Source organism: Miscanthus floridulus, chromosome 1 (genome assembly GCF_019320115.1).
Source record: "Miscanthus floridulus cultivar M001 chromosome 1, ASM1932011v1, whole genome shotgun sequence".
Lineage (NCBI taxonomy): Eukaryota > Viridiplantae > Streptophyta > Magnoliopsida > Poales > Poaceae > Miscanthus > Miscanthus floridulus.
This window is the reverse complement of record NC_089580.1, coordinates 17,325,335-17,350,849: the sequence shown is the minus strand read 5'-3', so window position 1 is coordinate 17,350,849 and position 25,515 is coordinate 17,325,335. Positions and strand designations below refer to the sequence as shown.

Here is a 25,515-nt window from a genome sequence, read left to right as displayed (position 1 = left end):
CCTAGATTAGAGTATGCTGGGAGGTGTGAAGTGTTCTGAGAACACCACCTTCTATTTATAGGAAAAGCTGGTCACAACAACTAGTTTCCAACGGCTAGATCCAAATGTGCTGCAACAGCTAGATTCTAACACTGTAACTGGAACTGTAGCTTTTTACATCGGCTAGATTCTAGTGGAATAAAATGTACACGTGAGGACAATGTGCTTTAACAAAAGTGATATTCAGATTCCAATGTCCTTCATAAATAGATTATAAATTGACATAATAGGACAATACATATATAGGGAAAAGCTGGTCACAACATTACATGATAAGCTACTTCTACCAACACAATACAAATATTGAAGGCTACTTCTACAAACTGAGCTTTTCAAGGGAAAAGCTCTTTAGCTAGCAAATCCAAGACTTGTTTATGTCTTCCTAAAGTATCATCATCATAACCTAAAGTGTCCTTGTTAAATAGCTGTATATATGCTGCAAGTTTGTCTAACTTGTTCCTCTCCTTGTTATTTTCAGCATTCTTGTCATCAACTGCAGCTTGAGCTAATGCTGCTTTAGCCATTTTTTTAGCAGCCATAGACTTCCGTAGTTGTAGTTCATTGAACTTCTGCATGCTTTCCTCTATAAAAGACTTCCTTCTGAACACTTCTGTTTTCCTTTCTTCTTCTCAGATTTGGCTGCATCTCTCCCTTGTGGTCGCCACGATTCAACAGATGCACCATCTGTGTCTTGAGCTGAAGAAGAGCTGTAAGCACCAGATGAATTCAGCTTAATCCTCTTTTGCAATTCATGTGCTGGGTAAGCTCTAGCCCATTTAGGTTGGTCCTTCAACACTGCCCACCAATGTTCCAATGGGAATGGTCGTTTCTTTTTCATAAGTCCCTTCCACTTTGCCCGAACCTCCTCCATAAGCTGATCATCAGATTGACCACTAGCATTTCTATTCTTGACATCATTGTAGACTCCATTGAACTTGTTAATGAGAGGCATATTCTTGTGCTAGTGTTCTTTGCACTGCATTGCTATTCTTCTTTGCTGCCTGGGAGCATTCTTGTTGTACTCAGCTGCGATTTCCTTCTAGAATCGATCTCGAGGCTTTCCATTGCCATCGATTGGATCATTAGAATTCTTGAGCCAGGCACTTACTAGGCGTAGGTTTTCCTCTTCACGCCAAAGCTTGCGACCTCCTTGCTTTTCACCTTCATCTGTGCTGCTCTCACTGCCTTCTTGAATTTGAACAGGTGCTGACTGCATTGGAGGGGCTCTGGACGCCGGAGAAGATGAAGCAATGGGGCTGCTCTCATCACCCCTGGAGTTGCTGCCACCACTTCCAAAGAAGGGCATTGATCCAATTGGAGATGCTGGACCATTTCGTGGTAACCTCCATGGTATGCTGGTGGTGGAAAAGGGAAGTGCTAGAAACTTGGTGGTCCTCCAAAGGAATTGCTGATATTTTGTGGGTAGGGACCATGCAAATTGGTGGGTGGATAGTTCATGGGGTAGTGTTGTTGCTGATTGAAGGTTTGGAAGTTTGGGTATTGCTGTGTGTTTGGATTTGGTGCTTCTGTGTGTGAGTTGATGAGATTTGAGAAACTAGAAGAGGAAGAGTGGTCCATCTTTGAACTTTTGTATTTGGATATATGCCTGATCTATACTTGGTGAACTATATGTATATATATGCAGCAAGCCGCAACGGCTAGCATGCAACGGCTAGCATGCAAGGCAATGGCCAGGACCAACGGCCGCATGAGATAATAATATTTTAGTCATCTAGAACCAACGGCTGGTTGGAAATAATTTTTTATTGGTTCAAGCATCGGTGAACGCACTTGCCACGGTGCCTAAAAAATTGGACCAAGCATCGACTGCCACAATGTTCAGCACCGGTGCTGAAACGCTCTCTCCTCTTTCAGCACCGGCAAAAGCTCACGTTGTGGCCAGTCTAAGATCGAGCTCAGTTTAACAACTCTCCACTCTCCAGTAGTCATCGTCGTAGTGGCACGGAGGCAAGCCGTGCACAACGACACACGGCACACGTCCACGGTCCACAAGATGATGAAGCTGTCACGCCCCGTGCACGCGACGATGCTGATGCTGCTCCTGCTACTCGCTTGCCACCGTTTCCAGCTCTCCGACTGTGCCAAACCATCGTCTCCGCGGGAGAAAGCCGCGGTGTTACCCTCTGCTCACCGCCATGATGCCGAGGACGACGGGCACCTGCCCAGCATGGAGACGATGGTCGGAGACGTCGTCGGAAGCTCAAGGACACCCGTAGAGAAATGACATTTCATCTGCTTCGATTTTGGGTTTTAGTCTCGGTATTTTTTGTGTCCGGGAGTAAAGGAAGAATTAGTCCCGGTTGAAGCTACCAACAGGGACTAAAGGCCCCTGTCCTGGCACGCTTTTGCAGCAGGCGACTTTTAGTCCCGGCTGGTAATACCAACCGGGACTAAAGGGTGACTTTTTAGTCCCGCTTGGTGTCACCAACCCGGATTAAAGGTCTCCCACCCGGGACTAAAGGTACCCCACATGTCAATTCAAAAGGAGAGCGTCTAGGATCCTGTCACATGTGGTGTACAGCTGAATTGGTAAAGAATTTATGTGCGAGGAAAGAGGTCCTGGGTTCGAATCTCACACATCGCAAGAGAGGTCTCCCTACAATTTCATTTATTTTTCTTCTGAGGATGGACCTTTAGTCCCGGTTATGTGACCCGGGACTAAAGGCCAGGACCTTTAGTCCCGGATTTGTAGTCCCGGTTGAGAAACCGGGACTAAAGCCAGTTTCCAACCGGGACTACAACCCATTTCTCTACTAGTGGGACGACCAACGATGCTGCTGGCCTCGCGGCACCGGCACCGTCGTCGGACGCGACACCTGTGCAGGGCAAGGAGGAGGAAGGCGTTGGGTCGGGGCCGTGGCAGCAGCAGAGGACCGGAGCTATCCGACTGTGCTGCTGCTGCGCTCGAGGTTGCCGAGGCGGTTTCTTGCAGCTGCATCAGGAGTGGAGTTAGGCACGAACGGAGCCGGGCTGTCGTGCCACTCGCACGATGTGCACGTAAACTGCCCGTCACCGTCGAAGCGTTAGCAAGGATGTGTTTGGTTTAAGGACGGGATACGGCCATTTATGAATTTCGGGATATGGATATCTATGTTGTCTGTTTGGTTGGATGGATGAGATTGTATGGGATGAGAATACTTGACTAATTATATCTATTATTTAAAAATAATAATAACTAATTATACCATAATAAATATGCACTGACACTAATCTTGTCATTATAATCACTAATTAAAAATAAAATATGTTAATTAGCACTATACTACTCTAATTGTCACACGAAACATGCGCTAATCAACATGTGGATATCCTTATTCGCCAGATTTTTGAGAGCCAGAATATCCAGTATCTACCCAGAATATTCCCTGTTGTGGATATCTATGTTCAGCTTGTCCATCCCATTAAACACCCTGTATCTATGGATATCCATGTCTCACTATATCCATGAAACCAAACACACCCTGCAGGCCCAGCTCGAGTGTGTGGTTCCCATCTTTTCTTTTGGGCCTTTGTCTGCAACTATTCGGTACCGTGTGCGTCGACTGTTCGACCTCTCCAGAAAAGAAATGGTTCGGTAGTCCAGCAATCGGGTTGACAACTTCCTTTGGCGCAATGCCAAGATATGTATATCCATTGCAATTGTAAATATATATACAAAAAAAGTATGCCAAAGATATTGATATGTTCAATAATGTGCGGAAAGTTTCACGACGAAGGAAAAATCAGACTAATATAGAACACTTTAAGTGTGAGTGTGTGTCTGTGTGACATAGTTTTTCTTGAGAAAAAAGTGTTTATGTGCATTATATGTCGTCAAATCTATACCATGCATATGGATCATTGCTAACTGAAGACTACTCTTTCTGTTCTAAATTATAAGTCATTCTAACTTTTTTAAATATACTATAAATATTATTATTTAAATTATGAAAATATACTCTAAATATAATATACTATCCTATAAATCTTATTTAGATTACATACCTCTAACATCATAAAAAGTCTCGGATAATTCCTTTATCTACGGGCCCTATCAGGTGGAATTCAGCCCATTCACCTTAGCCAGTTGCTCCTTCATTGAATTTTCACTTGACTGGGACGGCAAACCATCCTTCAAGCATTAGGCACCTTTTTAACCTTGCTCAGTGTGTAGGAACGTAGGAATATACGTTTCACTTTTCCCATAGGAATTTGAGCTCTGGCTGATTCAGGTTACAGTAGGAGGAAATAAGAAGTATGGTAAGATGAATAAAGACTTTATCGCAGAATATATATTTGCTTTCTATTCGACGAGAAGGACAAGGAAAAGATAATGGATATGGTGTGGGCCTGTTCGCTTGAACTTATCAGCCGGCTTATCAGCTATAATCTACAGTATTTTTCTCTCACAACAAAATAGCTTCAGCCGACTTATCAGCCGGCTTTAATAACAGCCGAACAGGCCGGTCCTAGCACTATTGGAAAATGAAGCTCTCTCAGTTCAAACATATGACTATATTATGGAAGTCTTGAAGCAAGATGTCTTTCATCCTAATTGGCATTTTAGGCCTATTCAACTTGACTCACGACTGCTCAGAAACTAGTTCGTAGATTTTGCTTCAACAACTCGATCTTTTAAGTCGCTACTTCATCACAGAATTCCAAGTTCGGGGCCTTCGCTCTTGTGAAGACATACCACTTTAGTCACTTTAGCTATTAAACTGCCAAATAAACTGACTAAAAAGAGTAGCTAAAAGTGGGCTAAAGTGCCCAACGGACAAATGTCGCCCCTCATTATTGCTGGTCCTCCACCTTGATTTGGCCATTTATTATGGGTAATTTGGTCTTTGTTGAACTACTTTAATGATATTTAGTCACTTTTAATCACTATAACCAAATATGGGTGACTAAAGTTTTGTCATTGATTTTAGTAGCTAAATTTTAGTCATAGAAAACCAAACATGGCCGATGCCGAAATAGCAAGGCCTGGCTTCCTATTGCTAGCGCCTACTAGCACCGAGTAGGGCTAGACAAAATAATCATGGCTCGTCAACTCGCTCGATTCGTGGTCGGTTCAGCTCTGCTCGACTCGGCTCGTTTTAACTTTTTCACGAGTTGAGCTGAAAGTCTAGCTCGCTATTTTAACGAGCTAGCTCGAGCCAGCTCGCGAGCTGAAACGAGCTGAGGCCTATCAGCCCACGACTATGAATCCAGAAGATGATGATGCTGACCTAGAAGTGTACACCTATTCTATTAGTATGTAATCCTTATTTTCAGTTGTTTCATATGAATTTTAATTTTATAATTGTTGTGGTACTTAAATGTTGATTTTATGGATTGTTTTCCAGAGAGAAGATGATGACGCTGACATTGAATCTGTGGACTTTCCTAAGTTTGTGGTGGCAAACAATTAGTTAGTATGCTGGAACTGCATGATCATGGATGGACCAGTTATGTTGCATGGTTGATATTTTTGATAAACCTGATATATATTAATCATGTATAGTTGCATAATGGTGAACATCACCTTCTGAAATTAATGTAGCATAAACATTATAAACATGTGTGTCTTATTATTTTTTTTTTGTAGTAGCTCGCGAGCTAAACGAGTCAGCTCGAGCTCGGTAACGAGCCGAGCCAAACTCTGGCTTGTTAGCCTAACGAGCTAGCTCGAGCTGGACCGAGCCGAGTCAAGCTGGCTCGATATCCAGCCCTACGCGGAAGCGCTAGGGAGTACTCCCTCCACCCTAATTGTATAAAAAATAAAAATATTATTTCTTGAGGAGTCAAAAATTACAAATTTGACTAAATATATACAAAGAAGCACTAATACGTATAATATGTAAGAAATATTACTAGATTAGTTATGAAATAGATTTTCATGATAAATTTATTTGTGTTAATACTGTTTTTTATAAACTTAGTCAAATTTAAAATTGTTAGATTTGTCTGATATTTTTATTTTATTTTAGAATAGAGAGAGCAATGACCAAGCTATTTTCTTGCATGTCGACTCTTTAGGTCCCTTTTGGAAGCTAGGGAGAGCAAAACCTAGAGATGGAAAATCCCTATTAAAAATTAGAATGATATCCTCATGGATTATCCACCTAAGAAAAAGTCCAGGATCTTGAAGTTTTCAAATTAGGCCTTAATGTTCTGATCTTCTCAATCACTACTGCGTTGTACGGTCATGCCTCACGCCACCTTGGGTTTCCATTCAATCTTCATAAAAGTTCATTTCGTCCGACAATGTGGTTGTTTTGCATCGCGCCATCGCGGAGACGAGATGGCAGATTTCCATACGAGCTGGAACGTGGACCGCCCGGCACACGGGCGACACAGCAAGCCAACGGCGACACGTCTCCACGGTCCACATCACGGCCACGCCCCCGACTCCAGAACCGACTCATCAACGAGGCTGCCGCAAAAAAGCCCGAGCGGCCACGTGAACCAAACCCAGACCATTTGAGGCCTGGTTTAGTTACCAAAAATTTTTAACTCAAATTATCGCATCAAATTTTACGGCACATGTATAAAGTATTAAATATAGACGAAAAAAACTAATTACACAGTTTGATTGAAAATCGCAAGACGAATATTTCAAAACTAATTAGTCAATGATTAGCCATAACTGCTACAGTAATAACATGCGCTAATGACGAATTAATTAAACTTAATAAATTCGTCTCACAGTTTTCGGAGGAGCTATGTAATTAGTTTTTTTTATTAGTATCCGAAAACCCCTTCGAACGTTCCAAAACATCCAATGTGACGTCAAAAATTTTCATTTAGTGAACTAAACGCAGCCTGAGCAAGTGCGTTTGAGGGCAGCAAGGGTAGTCCCAACGCGACGTCGATGGCCCTGTCCGCCCTAATCAGCACCCTCCTCGCCGCCGTCGTTTGGTGCGCCGCTTACCTCGCCGCCGCCATCTCCTCCGCCTTCTGATTCCCCGCTTCTCCACCCCCAACATCTCCTCCTGTAGCACGCCCCACCTCCAGCTCTTTTAGGTCCTACTACACTCGCAACCCCTCCGGCCGACTCGCTTCGATCCGCCGCCCTCGCGCCGCCATGGGATACGCGCAGCTCGTCATCGGCCCCGCTGGAAGCGGCAAGGTACCGGTCCCCTTCCACCCCGACTCCCGGACCTCTCCCCCTCGCGCTTACCTTTGGGAAACGGGATGCTTTGCTCGCCCGCTGGCGCTAGTCAGAGTTGGGAACGACTCAGTTCGATTAGGGTTCTGATGGTGTCCCCTCCGATATCATGTTTCTGTTCCTGCTTGTTTCGATCGGGTATACTTGGTTTCGTATTCGTAGTGACCTGGTAGGGTTTCTTGCCACACTGGGGGTTTAGGGTCTGATTAAGGAGGAGTTGATGATAGCTTGCTCTAATTGGTCACTTGTGGTGTGTTTGCAGTCAACTTATTGCTCCAGTTTGTACGACCATTGCCAGACTGTGGGCAGGACAATTCATATTGTCAATCTCGATCCAGCTGCTGAGCACTTCGACTATCCTGTAGATATGGGTAATTTTTCTGCTTATGTGTTACAATGTAAAGCTTTTACCCACAGTAAAGTATTGTTCTCACTTACTTTTTATTGCCTTGCATTTTGGCAGATATCAGAGAGCTGATTTCATTGGATGATGTTATGGAGGAGATTGGGCTGGGGCCAAATGGCGGTCTCATCTACTGCATGGAGTATCCTGTTATTTAAGCATTATTTTTGTTTATTTTATAGGCTGCCAAAGCTATTTAGTTGATTAGTTCTGAACTAATGGCCGTGTTGATGGTGCATTTTTACACTTATTGCTTGTTAATGGGTTGGAGATGCAAAACCAGGCTGTTAGGTGCTGAAACTGGATTTGCGTTACCTTTTATTTGCACTTGGTTGTTGCTCTGTGAGACTGATATTTTGAGTTTCAACATTTATTGCATATTTTTTTTAAGGCCACCGTTCATTTGTTTGACCATTAGACATAAGCCCTGTAGATTGTGGCCATGCAATCATTGGATGTTCACTGATATGACAGAGAATGTTGCAGGACGGATTGGCTAAAATCAAGAACTAATCTAGCTAACTTATGACAATGTAATTCATGATGATATTGTTCCTTATGTTCATGGAGTTTGTTTTGCTAGGATTTTATGCTTTCAATTTCTGTTTCCTTAACAAAACCTCAGGCACCTAGAAGACAGCTTGGATGATTGGTTTGATGAACAGCTGGAGAACTACTTGGATGATGACTATCTTGTGTTTGATTGCCCTGGTATATTCTCAATTCATCTTTGCATGCTTTGATTGTTTCTTAATAGTTGCACGGTTTCATCTCATTTACTATTCTTACCACTTACATTAATGTGACAAAACAGGCAATCATCAGTCTTTTTTTACTGATTGTGCATTATACTTGTCCATCAATTATACACAAATACCATTTTGGGTTTACCTCTGGTTTGTTTAGCAATTCTAGTGTATATGTCTTTCTAATAACAATTCTATACATGAAAAACTACATATTTATATGGTCGACATCACATGTATCGGTTAATAATTTTCTGCATCTTGCTTTTCCAGGCCAGATTGAACTCTTCACGCATGTTCCAGTTCTGCGGAACTTTGTTGAGCACCTGAAACGAAAAAATTTCAATGTTTGCGCTGTTTACCTTCTTGATTCACAGGTTTGAATCATGAATAGAAATTTTCTTGGCAATGAAGATATATTAAACAAAAACACATGCCTGATTTCAGTTCTGTTTTCATGGTCCAGTTTGTCAGTGATGTAACGAAATACATCAGTGGTTGCATGGCTTCTCTATCAGCTATGATTCAGCTTGAACTTCCTCATATCAACATCCTTTCAAAGATGGATCTGGTCTCCAACAAAAAAGAAGTAGAAGAGTATGCCTTTTTTTTCTCTTTCATCCCTTGCATAGTTCCAAAGGTTTGAATTTCCTTGTCTGTATTAATGTTCCAATGTCTCTAGGTACCTGGACCCGAATGCACAGGTTCTTCTTTCACAGCTGAATCGGCAGATGGCACCCCGATTTGGCAAGTTGAACAAGTGTTTAGCTGAACTGGTAGACCTACTATGACTTCATGCAAGCATTTACCTTAAAATATTTTTATCAGAGTTCTTTAGTGATGCCGTTAGAAGGGCGGGCCTAGTGCAAACGGTAGAGTGTTACCGCCTGTGACCGGAAGGTCCTGGGTTCGAGTCGCGGTCTCCTCGCATTGCACAGGCAAGGGTAAGGCTTGCCACTGACACCCTTCCCTAGACCCCACACAGAGCGGGAGCTCTCTGCACTGGGTACGCCCTTTCTCTAGTGATGCCGTGCACCCCAATTGTTGGATTTGTGCATTTAAATTTATCCTTTGGATATAAATTGATAGCCAAGTTAAGATATGCTAAAAGTATAGCTTGAGCCTAATGTTCCTTCAATGTGGTACTGCCATGGAACAGATCGTCTTCCTTGGTGCTTACGTCTTATAAGCCAGATACAGTTACAACAGCTTTAGTGTGTTTGAACATTTAATATTTGAGTTCTATGGTGCATGTAACTTGTTGTCCAATGGACCACGGGCAGTTCACCTTTGTTTTGTTTATTTATGGATGGGATGGGAAGTGGAAGTATTCTATTACCGATTCTTGGCTGTGGTGAGGTCTTCTGGAGTAGATCAAATCTGTTTAATGCTCTGATTGCAAGCACTGCCAAATCTGGGGATATCTTAGAAAATTCAGATTGTGCTGTATTTTCACATGGATTTCTACCAGTTTAATTTTTTAATCTAGTAAATAGTAATATATACTATATTTGAATACTTTACTTTTACTGAGTCCATATGCATTCCAGTGGAAGCCTCATGAGTTATGATTGTCTGAAAGTGTATTGCATTAGCCATTTGAAGTAGTTCAGTTTCTTTGTGCTTGGCCACAAGCTCAGAAACATTGATATAAAGTTTTACAAACAAGCAGATGTATTCATTTGCATGCTTGTTTAATTATTTTGTATATACTAACGTGCTATATTCTTGTTTCTTTTGTACATTTGTGAACTAAGTCAATATTCTACTTGTCTCACTTTCTTCAGCGTCATGTTTAATATTTTTACAGTACCTTGTTTTGGTGCTATCAACCTGCGATATTAATCTCAATTCCATCATGTAGGTTGATGATTACAGCATGGTTAATTTCATACCACTTGATTTGAGAAAGGAAAGCAGGTAAAACTGTTTTTTGTAATGTTAACAATATCTATTACATGGTTAAGTTTATGGTTCTTAGTGTATTGCGCAAAACTCCTGTAAACTATACTATGATCGATGTAGCCTTTTGTCACTGGATCCCTTGGCATAGTACTCTGCTATTATGCCTACAAATGCACATTTCATATACCACATTTAACCTGGAAGACGTACTTCCATCTTGACACCTCATTTCTGATGCAGTAGCAGTGTTGCACACTAGGCACCACTAATGTGTTACTATTGTGTATTCTGCTGCTATTACAATATCGTGCTTGATTTGACCCTAGATCTTGCCCTGGGGATAAAAAGAAGTCTAAATCTGGCAACTTTATGAAAGACCGTAACAGGATATGCGTTATTTTAATGAAAAGGAAGGGGACTTTAGCTAGCTTGAAATGAATTGGTATCACCGATTCGATCTTCCTTGCTGGCTGTTATATTTCTTTTGACATGGTATTTGTGGATATGCAAAATTTCAATTCTTTTATCATGCTATATTTGAGTTTGTTCTGTTCTCATATAGTCATATCCCTGAATGGCCCTGTTTCTGCAGCATACAATATGTGCTGTCGTACATCGACACCTGTATCCAGTACGGGGAAGATGCAGATGTGAAGGTCAGGGACTTTGAGCCCATCGAGGACGAAGACTAGTAATTGCCTCATTGGATGCCGAAGGAGCTGCAAACTAGTTGGTAGTAGTGTAGTGGCCTTTGGGAATATATGTATGGCGCAGGCTGCAGGCATGCAAAAAAATGTCATAGGATGCTGATGACATCTAAATGGTCTATGTAAGTTCGAAACTAAAGCAGAGCACTCATATCTGCAAGTTCCAGTAAAATTGACGCCTTGATGGTCCTGTTCTCTCTCATCACTCCTTGGTTTATCAAAATCGATTCAATGGGTGCTGTATTTGTAGTGCTACTAGAAACCTAGCAACGGTGAGCTTGATGCCAAATCGATTGTGTAGTTTATGGGCTGGGCTGGACTAAGTTCGTTGAGCTGGCTCGGTGATTGGTTGAAAAAACGTTTTTTTTCTTCTGAACTCGTTTTTTTTTATATATAAAAGTTGATTTTAAGTGATTGCAGCTCATTAAGCTCGCTTTGAAGTTCTCTCTAATTTAGGAGATCATGATAAATAAGAGTGTCAATTTCAAAGAAAGATAAAAAAAAGTGAAGTTGGCTCGTGAGACTGATAGATAAGATTATGTTAATTTTAAAGAAAACTTGAAAAAAATGCAGTTGGCTCATAATCCACCTCTGTTTATGGGCCTTCGGGCATACTGCTCTCGTTGCAACAGTGAGACGCTGCAGGGCTCTTTTGAGCTGTTCGAAGCTTCTACCAGAATGGGTAGTTCACTTACCTCGCGTCGGATATATTATCAACTCATAATCCACCTCTGTTTATGGGCCTACGGGCATACTGCTCTCGTTGCAACAGTGAGACGCTGCAGGGCTCTTTTGAGCTGTTCGAAGCTTCTACCAGAATGGGTTAGTTCACTTACCTCGCGTCGGATATATTATCAACATGCATACCAAGATGGTTCTGGTGGTGCTTGACCGCGCAGAAGCATCGATAAATTGAGATAGCACGATAAGCATTCTCCACGTTGCTTGGGAAATCAGTAGCGAGTGCACGAATCAAAGGCACCCGAGGACGAGTAAGAGTAAATTTAACAATAATGCTACCATTAAGATGTCTGAAAAGCCAGATGTCTCGCCCCATTCGCGCGGCTCACCTTAAAAAAAAAATCAAATCCTCATGGAAGCTCGTCTCCCCATTCCACGCTCGTGCGTCGCGGTGGCTTCACAGCGCCGTGCGGCTGTCCGACCGTCCCAATCCGCCGTGGTTCTGCCTCCAGCCCGCCCCACCATCCACTCCGGCGTGCCGCCACCGCCCGCCATCCCCCGCGGCGCCCCATCCCCGCAGCACCTCTGTCCCCCGTGGAGATGAGGAATCCTCGGCGTAAGGTACGCTGCCAGCCACCCCATTGACTGCAGCTACCGCCGGACCCAGTCACTGACGCCCCGCCCTCCGTCTCCAAGCTCCATGCGCGTGCTCGGCGAGTGTAGCAGCGCCTCCATCGCCTGCTGCACCGCCATGCTCCGTCCTTCGCTGTGCCCAGGAGAGGGGGAGCGTCGTTGGCCAGGCCCAGGCCAGGCGTTGGCGCAACTGGCTGCTGCCAGGCCGAGCCACCATCCTCGGCTACGGGCTGGCCGAAATCGGCCATTCCCCGCTTTGCGCTACGTTGTATGGAAGAAGGGTGAAAAACATATTGCAAGCGTCTGTTTCAAATGTTTCAGAGGTATGTTGCAAGTGTTTCATACGGATGTTGCAAAAGTAGATCGGGATGTTGCAATAGCTGTACACATATGTTGCAATCTCATGTTCTCAATGTTTCATCTGTTTTTTTTCGACGAATGTTGCAAGTGTGTTTATCTGGATGTTGCATATGTTTTCACACATATGATGCAAGTGTTTTTATCAGGATGTTGCGTATATTTTTACAATGGTTTTAAGTGTATTTTAGGTGTTTTTGCAAGTGTTTCAGACGTATTTTTCAAATGTTTTATTTGTTTCCGATCGTATGTTGCAATTGTTGCACATAGATGTTTTAAAACTAGATTGAATGTTGTATCTCCCTTCTCGTCTTTTTGTTGTTTTGTCTTGATGTCAGGCGCGGGAAGACGGAGGTAGTCCCCACTGGCGCAGGCGTGCGCAGCAGGCGAGACATGGGCGGGCGGGCGCGGAACGCAAGACGGGCGGCGGCGCGGGCGTCCGGACCCGGGCGCTAGCCACGTCCTAAATTTAATCTTATATATGCAAGAAAAAGGACAAGCGATGACATGCAAATCCATGGATGACAGGATGGGGTACTCAGCGTGTCATTGACAACCATCATCAGGATATGGACTCAAGATCTGGGCCCTCACCGACTAGCGAAAACCAGGCAGTTCTCAATTTCAAAATTTTAAATTCAATACATTTATTACAAGAATAATGTATTGATGTTCAAACACATTTATTCCATCAGAAGAGAATCGTCAAATGGAAATGGGGCCACACAACCAGTAAGGTAAATTTTTCTCAAGTGCGGCTCTACAATATTTGTTGTCTAGAAAAGTTCTGCATTTGTTGTGGGCGCCCTGATAGCCGGTACCTCGGTGAATGGGGCGTGGTTGTATGCTGCCTGCCAGACAATTTGAAAGGGTTGGTTATAGCAAGTGCACGAAATCGAAGGCACTGGACAAGTAAGATTAAATTTAATCTTATTGAAAGCAAAAAGGGCAAGGGATGACATGCTGATCCACGGACCACGGATGGGGTATTCACCGTGTCACTGAACCAGTATATGGAATCAGATCTGGGGCCTTCCGACTAGTGAAAACCAGACAGTTCTCCATTTTCAAAATTTCAATTCTGATACATTTATTACAAGATAATGTATTTGATGGTCAAAACACATTTATTCTGCCAAAAAGGGGTCATCGAATGGGGCAATACAACCACCAATTATCCATATACTCGTAACAGCTGGTGCCTCGGTGACTACATCCTTGCAGCAGGGAGCTGCCCTGCAAAATCATAATGTTTGGAAAAAATGAACTAGTAAGCATGATATGGGAAGATGCACCTAACAGAACACTGGAAACGAGCAAGAAAGGTCATAGTACAACAGATGCAACAAAACATTTCGATACCAGAGCATAAAGTGCTCAGTAAGTGCAAATAAGCTTTAAAATCATACACAAAGTAGCCAAGTTAAGTTATAATAAAAGCTTAAGTGTATTAGGCATTTTGAACTAATTTATGGTTTTGCTAACTTGTAACTGTCTGACGGCCAGGCTAACTGGGTCACCGAATCAATTTGAATAGTTCCATCCAATAAACGGCTTCTCTACAGCATCCAAAGGTTCAAAAAGTGTACTTAAAAAAGAATAAGGTTCTTCTTTGACAGAATAAAAGGGCGTACCCAGTGCAGAGAGCTCCCGCTCTGTGCGGGATCCGGGGAAGGGTGTCGGTGGCAAGCCTTACCCTCGCCTGTGCAATGCGAGGAGACCGCGACTCGAACCCGGGACCTTCCGGTCACAGGCGGTAAGACTCTACCGCTTGCACCAGGCCTTAAAAAAGAATAAGGTTCTTCTTTGACAGAATACTGGCAGGAAAGAATAAGGTTCTATTAAATGGAACTTGACATGTTAATAACATTCTCCGTTCTATAACAACCTCTGGTCGAAATGAAACGGTGCACAACTTCACAAAAAAAAAACCACAGGTAGTTAAGGTTCTACTAAAATTGAATTCCGAGTGCCACAAACAGAAGTGGAAAGCAGCTGATAAGATTGATTTACCTGCACTATGAGCACCATTCTCTAGCATTCTGGAACATTCGCAGCCAAGGGCTGGGGCCACTCTCCTCAACCTGCCATTCCTTAGGATACCATGGATATTGCCACATCATGAAGCAACGCTCTGGATGCGGCATCATAGCCAGGTGCCTCCCATCAGGTGAGCAAAGGGCTGCTATACCTAGTGGAGAACCATTAGGATTGAAGGGATAAGTCTCAGTAATATTGTTATAATCATCACAATACCGCACAGGAGCCAGATTAGACTTCACAACAGTAGCTAGAGCATTTTCATCTGGGAAGAAAGCTCTTCCCTCGCCATGAGCACTCCAAACACCCAAGGTGGAACCTTCCATCCCTTTGAACATAATAGCAGGAGAATCGCCAATGGACACACTGGTAAACCGGCACTCAAAACGACCAGATTCATTGTGAATAAACCTCGGCTGGGACAAATCATCACCTGTACCAAGAGAACCTCCAACACCTGACCCTGGCACCCAGCCAAGAAGAGCCATAAGCTGACAACCATTGCATACTCCAAGGCTAAACGTGTCTGGCCTGTGGTAGAAGTCCTGGAATTGCTGAATGAGGGGTTGGTTAAACCTGATTGATGCAGCCCAGCCTTTCGCTGAATCCAGCACATCTGCATAGCTGAAACCACCAACAAACGCAATCCCTCGGAACTCCTTGAGAGAAGACTTCCCAGCCAAGAGGTCTGACATTGTAATATCCCATGGTTCAAATCCAGCAGCGTGGAATGCAGCAGCCATTTCCCTGTCCCCATTGCTCCCTTCTTCACGAATGATGGCAACCTTTGGTTTCGAGGAAGCAGTCAACAGTTTCCCATCTGTGAATTTGGGGGTAAAAGACAGAGACCATGATGGTGATGTCCTGCATTTTAGTCCTTCTTTCTCAAGTTTGACACAAGATTTCAGACGTTGTAACTCCTCAAGCTGGAAGCTCGTTTCCTCCCACAGATCCCTGAGATCCGAAGTTTTTTCCTTGAGATGCAGATTGCCATCAACAAAAACTTCTATTTCTGGTAAGCTAGTAACTTCTCCAATAACATTAGCAGAAATGCCTGCTATTTCAAGCTTTTGCTTCACGATGTTGAGATATTTCGAGTGTACTTCAATAATGAGGCCAAGTTCCTCTGCAAAAAGTCCTTCAATAAGGCTCCTATCTTCTAAGTCTATGTCGAGCTTAAAACCACAGTTACCAGCAAATGCCATCTCAAGAACACTCACAATAAGGCCACCATCGCTTATGTCATGGCCTGCTGAAATAAGACGTTCACTGAGCAATTCCTGAATGGCCTCAAATACCTTCTTCAAGTACAGAACATCATCAATGTCCGGGCAGTCATTTCCAATTTGATCAAATGCTTGTGCAAGAGCAGAACCACCGAGACGGCGATTTCCTTTAGCAAGATCAATATGCAGAAGAATTCCATCCTTGCCGAGCTTCAAATCAGGGGTTACTGTCAATGTTATATCAGGACATGTCACGTAAGTACTGATGACCAGATTTCCAGGAGCCTTGACGACTTCACCATCACACTGAGCTGCCATGGAAAGACTGTCCTTTCCCCCATCTATTGCAATACCAAGTTCAATCATGCAGTCAGCCAATGCAACAGCTGCATCATACATATCTGCACCTTCGCCATCAAGCTTTGCAGCGTACATCCAATTCCCGCTTGCTTTGACATCAGCAAGTGATGTAACCTTAGCCCAAACAAGATTAGTCAAGGCCTCCCCAACAGCAAGTCTGGCCATGGCCTTAGGATTAAGCAAACCCTTTATTGGTTGTTCTCCAATGCTGCAAGCACCACCTGTTAGGTCTGTGTACGTCTGTGCAATCACAGCCACATCAGCAAGCGGGAGTTGGAGAGGCCCAACTGTCTGCTGTTGTGCAACAAGACCTGTCACACACCTATCAACCTTAGTGGTCAAGAAACGTTTTGAACACACGGATGGGAGCCTTAATACTCGCTTCAGAGCATCTAGTAGTGTCACCCCAGGTGCAATGTCTAAAGGCTCTGTGACTTGAGAAACACGCCTGAACACGAAGGTCTTCTGAGGCATATCTCCTAAAACCTTTTCAAGCTCAAGTTCTTCAACAGGGGTTGGAGGAGGGAGGCCATTCAGCTTGGAATGCTCCACAGCAGCGCTATCAATCAACACAATTTTTCCACAGCCATCAATTTTCCCAATGACAGCCATTGAAACTCTTTCCCTCTCACAAAGCGATTCTAACAGGCTTCTGCTCTCAGGTTTCACAAGTAGTGCATCCTGTTCCTGGTACTCAGCACCCCATATCTCCAAGACCGACAATGTATGATCACCAACAACAATTGAACGGATATCAATTTCAGCTCCCTTAGGATATATTATTTCCTTCACAACATTACAATTTCCTCCTGCACCCTGATCATGAATGCTGATGATAGGATTGCTCTGTCCCATTTCTGCACATGCCCTGACTACACGATACAATTTCTGTGCCATCTCGGCATCTCCACGCTGTACTGCGTTGAAATCAAGCTCTGCATCGTTCTGGCCACTAACCATACTCGAGGCAGCACCACCGCCCATACCAATTCTGTACGCTGGACCACCAATCTTCACAACTAGCATGCCAATTTCTGGGTCACCCTTTGATATGTGTGCATGGTCAATTTGCCCTATAGCTCCACTGAACATTATAGGCTTCAACCATTCACGCCGCTCCCCATTTAGCAACCTCATCCCAAATGTTCTGGTATATCCCTGAATTAGAGGCTCACCGAACTTGTTCCCATAGTCAGATGCACCATCACTAGCATCAACAAGAATTTGCAATGGAGAGGCCAGATTCACTGGGTAAGAAAATGAAGGGTCCTCCCAGGGTGCATTTGAATTGTCAATTCGAAGATTACCAACACAGTAACCAGCAGTGGAAGCAACAACAAAAGAACCCTTCCCAGTGGCATGTGTGTCCCTTATACGGCCACCTGCACCCGTCTCAGCTCCAGGGTATGGTGCAACAGCGCATGGAAAGTTATGGGTTTCTGCTGTGAATAAAATATCTAGCTCACGCATGATAATGGATAATGGTGAAGTGAAACCCGGAATTGTTGGGCGCAGCTGATTTACTGGGAATCCTTTTATTGCACTCGAGTTATCCTTGAATCCGATGACAGAGTTATTGTGGTTGGCTTTCAGGGGACTCTTCACTAACTGGAACAAAGTGGTTGGCATGGTCTCTCCGTCTATTACAAGCTTTCCATTAAAAAACCAATGTCTGCTATGTTCGCTATTGGATTGTGCAATATCAAAAAGTTCCACGGTAGTTGGATTGCGTTTAATATCATCTCTGAAGAGGTGTGTATAGTAGTCAATATCTTGTTTGTCAAAAGCAAGTCCCATCTTCACATTTATTTCTTCCAATGCTTCTTCTCCCCTTTCAATGACTGGAACAACACGGACAGGTTCAGGAACTACGTCTGATTGAAATGATGTGAGCTTGTTGGGATAAATGCACTCTGTCATTCTATCATGAACCAATGCAGCGAATTCTTTGAGCTGACTTTCATCAAGTGGATCACCACCAGGCTCAAGGCGCAAAAGGTATCTTCTTGATCTCTCTAGTCGTGTCACTTCTACTAATGAGAGAGATTTACAAATTGAGACAGCATTGGTCGAGAATGCTGTTGAAAATGTCATCCGGGGACCAACCTCAACAATGACAGTACAAGAATTTCTAGATACTTCATCCTCCAGAAAGCTCCTAGTTTGCAACTTCTCAGGTTCATAAGTTTCTGCTAAGAGCCAATGAAGTGTTGAAAGCTTCTCAGGAGTGAGTGGATTGTCCAATTGAATGTTGAAGCACTGCTCAGTCAGTATATCAACAATATTAGCAGAAACCTTTGCCTTCACTTTCTTGAGCAGCTCCATGGTTTCACTTTCTTGAAGAAATGGTATACGGTACAAGTGAATAATTCCAACATCCAACGCAGTATCAGGTTTCTCAACTAATGGACTGTCAAACCCCTTGGATGCCACGGCCCCAGGAGATGACGACAATCGGATATTACGAGTCATAACTCTTTGTAGACGTGGCCAACAAATATGCTGTTGATGGAAGCAGTGTTGAGTCATTCGCAATCTTCTTGATCCAAGACTTCTCGCAGGAATTAAACCACATCTTTTTCCCTATGTAGAGAACAAACATAAGAACAAGCTAATGCCAGCCAAAAATAAATTGTGTTATTTCATAGACTCTATACCATATTTCCAGGAAAGCCTTCAGTCCGTAACAGATTGCTTGCCGTCATTTGGCCAGGTGATGCCATCCCAAACCAAAGGATTTTTATTTTTTATTTCTTGTCAAAAGAGAATGGGAGATCTGCACATCAATTGGGAACCAGGGTTATGTTGAATCAAGCGTGAAATTATAGAAGGGATGCAAAGATGTACAAGAGATATGAGCATGCCGAAGCAAAGAAGATAAAACAATCATGACAGGAGATCATTTCTTTTGAACAAGTTCCTCAATTTATTTGTGACCCCAAAGATTACAGTGCCATCATTTCAAATGTCAGGAAGGTAGTGCTACTAATAAACTCATGCAAAACAGTTCCTCAAGTGAAAAATGTAGAGACATGATTAAAGAAAACTATTTCTACAGGCTCACCACGTTAGTGTGCTTCTATAGGTAAGTTCAAACTTCAAAGACTAGGACACTCTTAGCCTGAACACATTAACATCAAAGCACATTACACCATTGATTATTACTGCAAATAGTGACAAAAACTCTACCTACTAATCAAAAGAAACTCTCTCTCCATTATTCATGTGATGCTACAACTTGTCTTCTGAATTGTTGTAAAATACAATTGCTATAGTAAACAGCACTGTTAAACCCTGAACCAAATTTATCCTCCCTTTCTCACGGACCATTACTACTTGTAACTAAATGCTTGTCTTTGGTCCTTCAAATTCTCCCTTTGGCATCAAACACTGAAAAGGAAGACATTAGTAGCACAAGGGAGGGTCAAATTTCATGATCCTTTGTGTAGAAGTGAAATGGATCACAAAATTTGACTCTCACATTATATAGACTAAGCTCCCCCTAAATATATGCATACATATGGTAGAAAGCAACATATGCATAATTAGCAATTTATTATACAAGAGAGTTTAATCTATATAATGCATGGAGAAAGCATATAAATGTGAAAAGAAATCAACATGATGATGCCAATTGAAGAATGATGCTTAACTCTGGGGACTCCAATTTCCTTACAATGAGACTACTACACATGTGATAGGTTTGAAAAATGATACCATTTGAACAAGTGTTAGTCTCAAAGCATCCAAGTTGTAGAATTATCCCCAACTATTAAATTGTGCACACAAGTGTTGAATACTTGTAATTTTGTGCATATGATTTAAGTATCAAACAACCACTTGAAAGATGATATTTGGGGAGAATTATCTACAATTTGGACTTTGGCACATATTAGATAAATAATTGTAAAGCAAGCTATGTGCCGTGCTTCTAAACAATTTTAAATGTAGGTTTGCTCCAAGGGTTGATAAAGAAATCGAGCAAGCCTACCATATGAATACCTATTGAATGCATAACAAAAGATTTAAGCATGTAAATACAAACATAGGCATGAAAGATAACTAGATGCTTTAAGAGTATATCAATTGAAACAATACCAATTGAAAAGAATACTAATTGAAAGTAATGACAACTAGTTACCTAACATGGGAAGAGGAATTTGGATCATAGTATTCACTAACCCACTTGGCAATGACTTTATCCATCATGATGCACCCCATGAAATGCACCCAACTTTGCCAAGTTTCCAAATTCCCCGCGTCCGACGGACTTCTCACTTCCCTTTCGGGATCCAAACATTCTTGGTGCTCTTCATGTTTGAAATGATTTCCTTTGGCACCCAAAAGCGCTTGACCCCATTGTTGGCTTGCTTGTTCACCTTGATGGACACCACCTTGTCATTTTTCTTCTTCGGTGTAAGCAGGATGATAAAGGTGGGAGGATGGGAGAGAAAAAAAAATGTGGAGGCCTTCTTGTCCACCTTGTTGGTGTAGGTGTTGGAGAGCTTGCTTGTTTGCTTTTTCTCCTTCTTCTTTGCTCCTCCCCCATTCTTCACCTTGCACTCATAGGACTTGTGACCTTCCTTGTGGCACACATAACAAACCATGGTTTGTCCTTCATCAAGCTTCTTCACTCCCTTGACGGTGTTATCTTGATGAAGTTGGGTTTGCTTCGCTTTGCCTTTCACTTGAGTCAAGTCCTTGGTGAGGCAAGCTACTTCTTGCTTGAGTTGCTCATTTCCTTTGTAACCTCTTATGTGCATGTATCTACAACAACTTTCTCAACACAAACTTGGTTGCACAAAGGTGAGTCTAAACATAAATCATTACAAAAGTAGAGGCATCCTTTTTAGACATGTTAAAGATAGAACTTTTCTTTTTAGATGCCTTGGTGGGGGTTGTGTTAACAGCTTCAAGATTAGCAACTTTATTAGTTAGCTCATCACAATGTTTGCACATGGTTTCCATTTTAGCAAGCAAACTATTATATGCTTCTTGTGAGCTAGCTAACTTTTCTTTTAATTTTTCATTTTTCTTTAAGAGTTGCTCATCATTGATTGTGCATGCATTGTTTTTTGTTGTTGCACGAGTCTCAAGTTTCTCAATTTTAGTAGATAGTTCAACATTGAGATTAGTAAAGTTCTCATATTATTCAAAAGGTTTTGTATGCTTTTTGTGAACTACCTAGCTCTTCTTTTAAAATTTTGAGCTTCTTTTGTTGACTAGTGCAAACTTTAGCATATTTACAATTTTGTTGCACAATTGTATTATAAGAAGGCAAATCATCATCACTATCGCTCTCACTAGAGGATGAGCTTTCATTACCTCGTGTCATAAGGCACACATGAGAAGAGCTTGATGATGAGTGCTTGCGCCCTCGCCTCTTGTGATGATCTTCTTCACTTGAAGAATCATCCCATGACCTTATTGATGTGAGGGCTTTGTTCTTGAACGCCTTCTTCTTTGCCTTGGGTGTGGGCTTGTTTAGACAAACTTCCACAAAGTGCCCCAACTCACCGTATACATAGCATCCTCTCTTTCTTTGCTCGTTTCTTTGATTAGTGAAAACGAGGTCTTGAATTTGGATGGGCACACCCTTGACATTTAGCCTTACGGTCATCTTTTCCACCTTTTTGATAAGTTTGATTGATTCTTCATCAAGGTTGGAGGTGGAGGAGGAAGATTGATCATCATCACTTGATTCTTGTTCATCATCATCATCATCCTCATCTTCTTCTTCACTTGAGGAGCTTGAGCTTGAGCTTGACTCACCTTTCTTGCCCTTCATCTTTTTCTTCTTGCTACAAGTGAGACTGCAGCTTGCCTTTATGATGAAGATGCTTCTCCTTGACCCATCTTACGTGACATTTTAAATGCCACTAGCTTGCCAATGACAATGCCTAGGGTCATGGTGCTCAAGTTCTCCATGTTGTGAAGGATGGTGATGATGCTTGCATATTTCTTTTGTGGTAGAATGGAGATGATCTTCCTCACGATGTCCGCATCATCTAGCTTTAATAATCCTATTGAATGGAGCTCATTGATAATTAGATTCAATCGAGAATACATATCATGAATAAGCTCATCATCATTCATAGCAAAGGAATCATAATTTTGCTTAGCTAGACAATGTTTTTGCTCACGGACATTACTTGTGCCATCATGGAGCTCTTGGAGTTTTAACCAAATTTCATGTGTCGTATTTAAGGTGAACACTTGGTTAAACACATCCATGCTAAATGATTCAAACAAGCAATTCTTAGCTCTAGCATTAACATTTCTTTTTCGTCGCTCTTTGTGGGCTTTTTAGGATTCTTAATGGGTTTCATCCCATCACGAGTGACTCTCCATACACCCAAATCAACCGCCTCAAGGTGGCAAGCCATTCTAGCTTTATAGTAGAGGAAGTTAATGCCATCAAATTGTGGAGGCCTAGCGGTATCCATCCCAACCACTCTACAATAGCATCGGCTCAATGGCGGTTAAGCCAAAGGTCCAAATATGAGCCAACTGGCTCTGATACCAATTGAAGGGACCATGATGCCTAAGAGGGGGGTGAATTAGGCAACTTAAAATTCTAACTCCAAAACTATGGCCTCTTTTTCTAACTCTAGCAAAACCTATGCAATAGATGAACTATCTAAAAGTGCAACTATGGTTTTACTAGTGAGTTGCTATCTCTACCGCAAAACAGTAACATAAACAATGTAAATGCGGAAGCTAAAGAGCAAGGTAGAGATATGCAAATTCCCGTTGATGACTTCAGTATTTTTACCGAGGTATCGAGAAGCGCGTAAGCTTCCCCCTAGTCCTCATTGGAGCCCCTTGCAAGGGCCAAGCTCCTGGTCGGGAAACTCCATGGATAGCCTTGGGCCTTCCCCACACGCAAGTGGGTCTTCGACGTGCCTTCCGACAAGCCTCTCTCGAATGCTCCCTGCCGTCTTCACTATCAAGCTTCTGGTCGAAACGCCGCGGGCCTTGTTTCCTCCAGTACACGATGGCGGCCACACCACAAATGTGGTTGGTGTGATCTCGCAAGACTTCAAGCCCCTCCGATGTACAACAATGGTGCTCGCAAGCACCGGGTGGTAAGAGGTATGCAAACCTCACTAAACACTAGGCCTAAACCTAGAGCAAGCGCATAAGCGGTGGTCTAATCAACCTAAGCACTTCGCAAAGCACCTACGCTAATCACCTGATAAACACTAAGCACTATGCAAGTGGAGATCACTAAAATGGTGTATCAACACCCTTGGTATGTTTCCTCAGCTCCACACCTCAAATGGCCAGTTGGGGGTTGTATTTATAAGCCCCATTGAGAAAGTAGTCGTTGGGGTCGAATTCCCGCGCAACTGCTACTAACTGGACGTTGAATCATCCTGACCAGACACGTCCGGTCGTCTCGACCATTGAGCTAGCAATATACTGATCAGACACTGGCCAGCATCCAGTCGCCTACCACCAGACGCGTCCGGTCATAGATTTGCTGCTCTGGAACCTCTCTGTACTTGATCGGACGCTGTTGTCCTGCGTCCGGTCGGTTATCGCCAGCGTCCGATCCAGTGTTCGATTGCTTATCTACCGAGCCACTTGCCCAGCGTCTGGTCGCAACATCTGGTTTCTTGTCCAGCGTCCGGTCCTGCATCCGGTCACCACAGTGAGCTTATTTCTTCGCGATCTTGTATACGGCTTGGTTCCAATCTTCATGTTTGGACTTTGCTTGATCTCTTGGGTCTTCTCTTGTGCTCCTAAAGTCTTGCTTGAGGTGTTGATCATCGAATCACCATGTTGCCTTTGTCTAAGTTACATCTTGCACCCTATTGAACTACAAAATAAACACTTGCAAATTCATTGGTTCAATTTGGTTGTGTTGGTCATCAAACACCAAAATCCAAAGTAAATGGGCCAAGGGTCCATTTTCCTTACACCCTTGTTAGTAGTAATAGTTGTTGTATGTGGTTTTCGGCCATCGAGCCATTGTTTGTGGATGTGGCCTTCGTGCTGATCTTTTTTGTAGGTTTTTGAAACCTCCCCATGCAGAGGAGGTTCTGCCGAAATTTTCAATGGTCACTAATGTATTGCCTTTTTATGCAGGAGGAGGCCCCGGTGGAGGGACCTCGATGACCCCAATTGTCTTTGTCAGCGTTGTGGGTCTGCCTGCACCACGTCGTGGCGCCACTGCACCGACTCGCCACAGCCCCGCTAGCCTGACCTCACCGGCACTCTAGGTATAACCCCTCTATCCGTATCATGGTCTTAGGTCGCTGATCCCAGTTAGGCGTCTCCCGTCCGAAAGAGATACGGTCAGAGTTATGTAGGTCTTTGCATATCTACGAGCATTTCTTTTGGATTGTCCACATTTTTTGGACAGCCCGTGGATGCGTAGATGGGTTAGTTTCCATGGTCCGCTCTGGTCCGAGATGGTGTTTCGGCATCACCCCCTGTTGTTCTCGGATACACACTCTCCCTTGCAGGACGTGTATCGGGAGAACAGCGGGGAGGTGCTGCCAAATTTGTCTTGGATAGGAGCAGCATGGAAACTAACCTCATCTATGGATCCACGGGTGGGATTAGGACCTATCCTCACCTATTAGAGAGTAGGGACACCGCGTAGATGCAATTGATGGTGACTCATATGTGCTGATACGTCTGTTAAAGGATGGAGGACCGTGAGTGGATGTACACGCTCCGAAGAGAGCACGATTATGACTTGCTGTTTATAGTCAAGGTCGAAGAATTCTTACAGCATGCATTTGGCGAGAGTGCTGGAGGCCATTCTCTAGTGGTTTGTCCGTGCAGCGGTTGTGACAACAGAAGAAGGAAAGATAGGTTAACCATGGGTAAACATATTGTGAAGTTTGGATTTACTCCGGGCTACCACCGGTGGATCCACCATGGTGAAGCCGATCGTATCAGGGAGGAGGTGGTGAGACCACGGCTCGAGGCTTTCGATGATGATGCGGGGTAGCAGACATGCTGGATGACACGCACCAAGCTCAGTTCGCTGAAGGACGTGACAAGGAAGATGGAGGCTGCAGATGCCTTCTACCTGATGTTGGACTCGGCACAGAGACCCCTTCATGATCATACTAATGTTTCTCAGCTGGATGCCATTGGTCGTAATGGGGTTGAAGGCCGAGTTAAACCTAAGTCGAGAAGGCTTCGACAAGATGGTGGCCGTGTGGAGCGATATGCTACCGAAGACACACATTATGCCAAGAACTTGTACGAGTCAGAGAAGCTCCTTCTTGCACTTAAGATGCCG

At 43.3% G+C, this 25,515-nt stretch overlaps 2 protein-coding genes and 1 long non-coding RNA gene across 4 annotated transcripts; 2 read left to right on the top strand and 1 right to left on the bottom strand.

The window, feature by feature from the left end:
- The first annotated feature begins 663 nt into the window (after positions 1-663).
- On the top strand, positions 664-1,651 carry LOC136474603 (uncharacterized). The gene is made up of 2 exons (XR_010762968.1): positions 664-819; positions 1,243-1,651. It is a non-coding gene; the product is annotated as an uncharacterized lncRNA (long non-coding RNA).
- Positions 1,652-6,849: 5,198 nt separating this feature from the next.
- LOC136474593 (GPN-loop GTPase 3-like) lies at positions 6,850-11,143 on the top strand. The gene is made up of 9 exons (XM_066472159.1): positions 6,850-7,153; positions 7,455-7,563; positions 7,656-7,737; positions 8,221-8,306; positions 8,615-8,718; positions 8,808-8,938; positions 9,024-9,117; positions 10,206-10,261; positions 10,839-11,143. Exons 1-9 carry the CDS (start codon positions 7,109-7,111, stop codon positions 10,936-10,938), a joined length of 807 nt encoding a protein of 268 aa, XP_066328256.1. The 5' UTR covers positions 6,850-7,108; the 3' UTR covers positions 10,939-11,143.
- A 2,111-nt stretch (positions 11,144-13,254) lies between these two features.
- On the bottom strand, positions 13,255-19,414 carry LOC136552995 (probable phosphoribosylformylglycinamidine synthase, chloroplastic/mitochondrial). Of its 2 annotated transcripts, XR_010783050.1 has the most exons (5): positions 19,315-19,414; positions 18,908-19,026; positions 14,638-18,833; positions 13,601-13,860; positions 13,255-13,475 (listed from the first exon to the last, which is right to left on the bottom strand). XR_010783050.1 is itself a non-coding variant. In XM_066544579.1 (4 exons), exons 2-3 carry the CDS (start codon positions 18,971-18,973, stop codon positions 14,643-14,645), a joined length of 4,257 nt encoding a protein of 1,418 aa, XP_066400676.1. In that variant the 5' UTR covers positions 18,974-19,026; positions 19,315-19,414; the 3' UTR covers positions 13,255-13,860; positions 14,638-14,642. The 2 variants fall into 2 exon arrangements, 1 of the variants encoding a protein (XP_066400676.1); XM_066544579.1 differs by having other exon boundaries at positions 13,255-13,860.
- Between the last annotated feature and the right edge of the window lie 6,101 nt (positions 19,415-25,515).

What these genes read in the sequence shown, in the direction of transcription:
- LOC136474593 (XM_066472159.1), top strand. Translation starts at nt 7,109, where the DNA reads ATGGGATACGCGCAGCTCGTCATCGGCCCCGCTGGAAGCGGCAAG. An exon ending in TTTACCTTCTTGATTCACAG is followed by an intron (nt 8,719 to 8,807) that starts GTTTGAATCATG and finishes TTCATGGTCCAG; the next exon opens with TTTGTCAGTGATGTAACGAA. An exon ending in ACAAGTGTTTAGCTGAACTG is followed by an intron (nt 9,118 to 10,205) that starts GTAGACCTACTA and finishes TCCATCATGTAG; the next exon opens with GTTGATGATTACAGCATGGT.
- LOC136552995 (XM_066544579.1), bottom strand. Translation starts at nt 18,973, where the DNA reads ATGGCATCACCTGGCCAAATGACGGCAAGCAATCTGTTACGGACTGAA. An exon ending in AAGGCTTTCCTGGAAATATG is followed by an intron (nt 18,834 to 18,907) that starts GTATAGAGTCTA and finishes TTCTCTACATAG; the next exon opens with GGAAAAAGATGTGGTTTAAT.